Source organism: Nestor notabilis, unplaced genomic scaffold (genome assembly GCF_000696875.1).
Source record: "Nestor notabilis isolate BGI_N333 unplaced genomic scaffold, ASM69687v1 scaffold21700, whole genome shotgun sequence".
In the NCBI taxonomy this organism is placed as follows: domain Eukaryota; kingdom Metazoa; phylum Chordata; class Aves; order Psittaciformes; family Psittacidae; genus Nestor; species Nestor notabilis.
In genome coordinates, this window is record NW_009909990.1 from 31,499 (window position 1) to 34,169 (window position 2,671).

Genomic DNA, 2,671 nt, shown 5'->3' on the forward strand with positions numbered 1-2,671 from the left:
GGTCTGTCCCCAAGCCCCCAGTGTGTGACTGGGTGGCAGGGACATGGGTGGGCAGCCTGGGACAGTGCAGGGAGGAACAGGAGGCATCAGCAGAGCAGAAGGGCTCCGGCACATGGCTCCGGACATGAGGGAGCATTTGACAAAAGGGCAACACTGGGAGCAGCGGAAAGGAACAAGGAAATGACAGAATCTCTTTAAGACAAATCCGAAACAAGGTGCAATCAATCAGGCTCAGAAATGAGCCTCTATCCAGTCGTGGCCAGGACAGCTGTCCACATTACAAGTTATGCTCTAGCTGGAGCAGGAAAACAGCGTTGCCATAGACCACGTACGGCTGGACACGGCAGGAGACCCGGACCCTGCCCCTCATCTCCAGGATGCTCCGGGACGCTCTGTCCTGACACCCCATCAGACCTCACTCCCCAAAGGCAAAACTGGGGGCTGCTGGGGCTGGGGCTGGGCTTGGAGCCTGATGAGATGATTTAATGAGTCTCTCCTGAGCTTCGGTTTCATGAATCACGCTCGGGGCCTCGCCAGCTGTCTGAGGAGATTGTGCAATGTTTAACATGGGCCTTTTCCAGACCTCGTGGAAGTCAACAGGAGCCTTTCTCTTCCACAGCCCTTTGGAGCCAGTCCCGGCTGCAGCGGCTCCCTCCTCCATGCCAGGCACCCCTGGGTGCTGCAGCACCTCTGCCTTCTCTGCCATGGGCTCCTCTGCACAGGAGCATCAGGAGGGCTGAGACAGCAAGTGCCGGGCACGGCAGCAAGATGTCCACCATGGAAAGGCAAGTGGACATCACCTCTCATCCCAAAAGCAGCACCACTGCCCTCCCTTCCTCTCCCTTCCTGCTCAGTCCCCTGCATCCTTCTCTATAGTTCCTCCCTGGGACATCTCCCTTGTAGTAGGAGCAACGGAATCATGTGTGGCTCCTTGGTCGCTGCTGTGTTCACCCTGGGCTGTCACAGCGTGGACTGAGCAGAGCTCCCTGTTCATCAAGGGCACACGTGCAGGGATGGCATGAAAGCAAAAGAGCTGCTCACCTGGAGTTTCTGCAGCAGCACCACGTCCGCGATCTTCTCCTTGTCCTGCTTGGTTTGCTTGGCCTTCCAGTACTGCTTCTGGGCAGAGTAGCGGTTCATGGGACAGACTTTGAAGAGGCAATCTGGGAGGAGAGGAAGTTCCAGCATGAGGCTGCAGCAGCCTCCAGTGTGTCCCCAGTGGGGCCAATGTCTCCAAGGGGCAGGAGCTAGTGCACCCCCAGGACACTGCTCCTGTCGCAGCAGCATCGCTGGGAGATGGTCCTCCTGACACGCAGCAACCCCATCCTCTGCTGGGGGTCCAAGGTCTGGGACTGGTGGAGGGTCACACTGCCTCGTATTAGCTGCGGGGCTAGTTTCAAACCAGGGTAAATGAGGCCAGGAGTGACTCCAGTTCTTGGACTAGTGATCAGAAGCATTCCCATCGGAAGCGGCTGTGCAATGTGGGAAGGAAAACTTCAGGGGGAGAAAAGTACTGATGAAGCCCAGCTGTACCAAAGGAAGAGAGGATCCCACTCGGAGGGAGGGAAAGAGTGAAGCCAGCAGGACACAGGCACTGTGAGACCAGGACATGAGCAGAAGTCTCCACATCTCCTTGTTATCCTACCCATCGGACACCCGCAGGGTGCCGCTCACTGCTCAGTGACCATGCCATTGGGATACAGTGGATTTGCAAACACTCTGCTCTTCTCTTGGGCTGCTCAATTACCCATGCTGGAAGTGAGCAACCGCTCCTACAGTCTGTACATCCACAACTGCATTTTGGGTCCTAAAATAAACACTCTGGGGACCTGAAGGGCACAGGTTTGCATCCCAGCTCCTCCAAACACTCGCACTGACTCCGTGCTCTGCAGATTGCCCCACTTTGCCAGGTTTTCCCCAGGCTGCTGCGGCTGGATGGGGTGCAGAAAATGCAGACACCCAGGTCCATGCTTTGGAATTGAAGCACAGGAGCAGATGTCTGGAGACAAGGAGGCACTTACATCTCCCAAACCCTCGTTTGGGGCTGGAAGCTGTATGGGGCGAGGGCAGGAAGGGCTTTGCTGCCTGGATCAACCTAATTCTGCCTGGAACAGCAGCCCAGAAACTTCAGACACAAAAAGAAAAAGGCATCACTTCCATCTCTGGCGCGGTCCCGAGGCGCTGGCAAGCTCCTGTTTATTTACCTGGGAGTGACGAGCAAACACCACGGAGCACAGTTCTCACCGCTCGGGCTGCTGGGGACAGGCCAAGTTTCACATTGCGTTGTACAGGTCTATTTGTTAATGGCACATCCTGTGCCAGGGCAGCACGGAGCGGTGCTGCTGCAGTGCCCCGCTGCCTGCTCCCACCACCTCCAAATGGCTACAGGAGCACTCAGGGCACCTGCAGCACCTTGAATTGTTTTCATTCAATTGCTAACTACGGTGCAGAAGAACCTGGTAGAAAGTAGAAACCAGGGAGGAGCTAAACCCAACAGAGCTATGAAGAGACAGGGGCTCCGAGCACACGCCGCCCAGAGGTGCTGCCTGACATCCCCGTCTTGAGACTAAGTCGATTGGACCTAACTCCGGGAGAATCACAGAATCACAGGCTGGTTTGGGTAGGAAGGGACCCTAAAGCTCATCCCCTCTGGCAGGTTAAAGCCATTCCC

At 56.3% G+C, this 2,671-nt stretch overlaps 1 protein-coding gene across 1 annotated transcript in view; it reads right to left on the reverse strand.

Moving 5' to 3' along the window:
• ITPR3 (inositol 1,4,5-trisphosphate receptor, type 3) overlaps positions 1-2,671 on the reverse strand; it is a gene marked incomplete at its 5' end in the record, with an annotated part of 31,263 nt that overhangs the window by 26,786 nt on the left and 1,806 nt on the right. Inside the window, 2 exon segments of the mRNA XM_010023847.1 lie at positions 1,042-1,163; positions 2,119-2,125. Coding sequence (XP_010022149.1) covers positions 1,042-1,163; positions 2,119-2,125 — 129 coding nt within the window.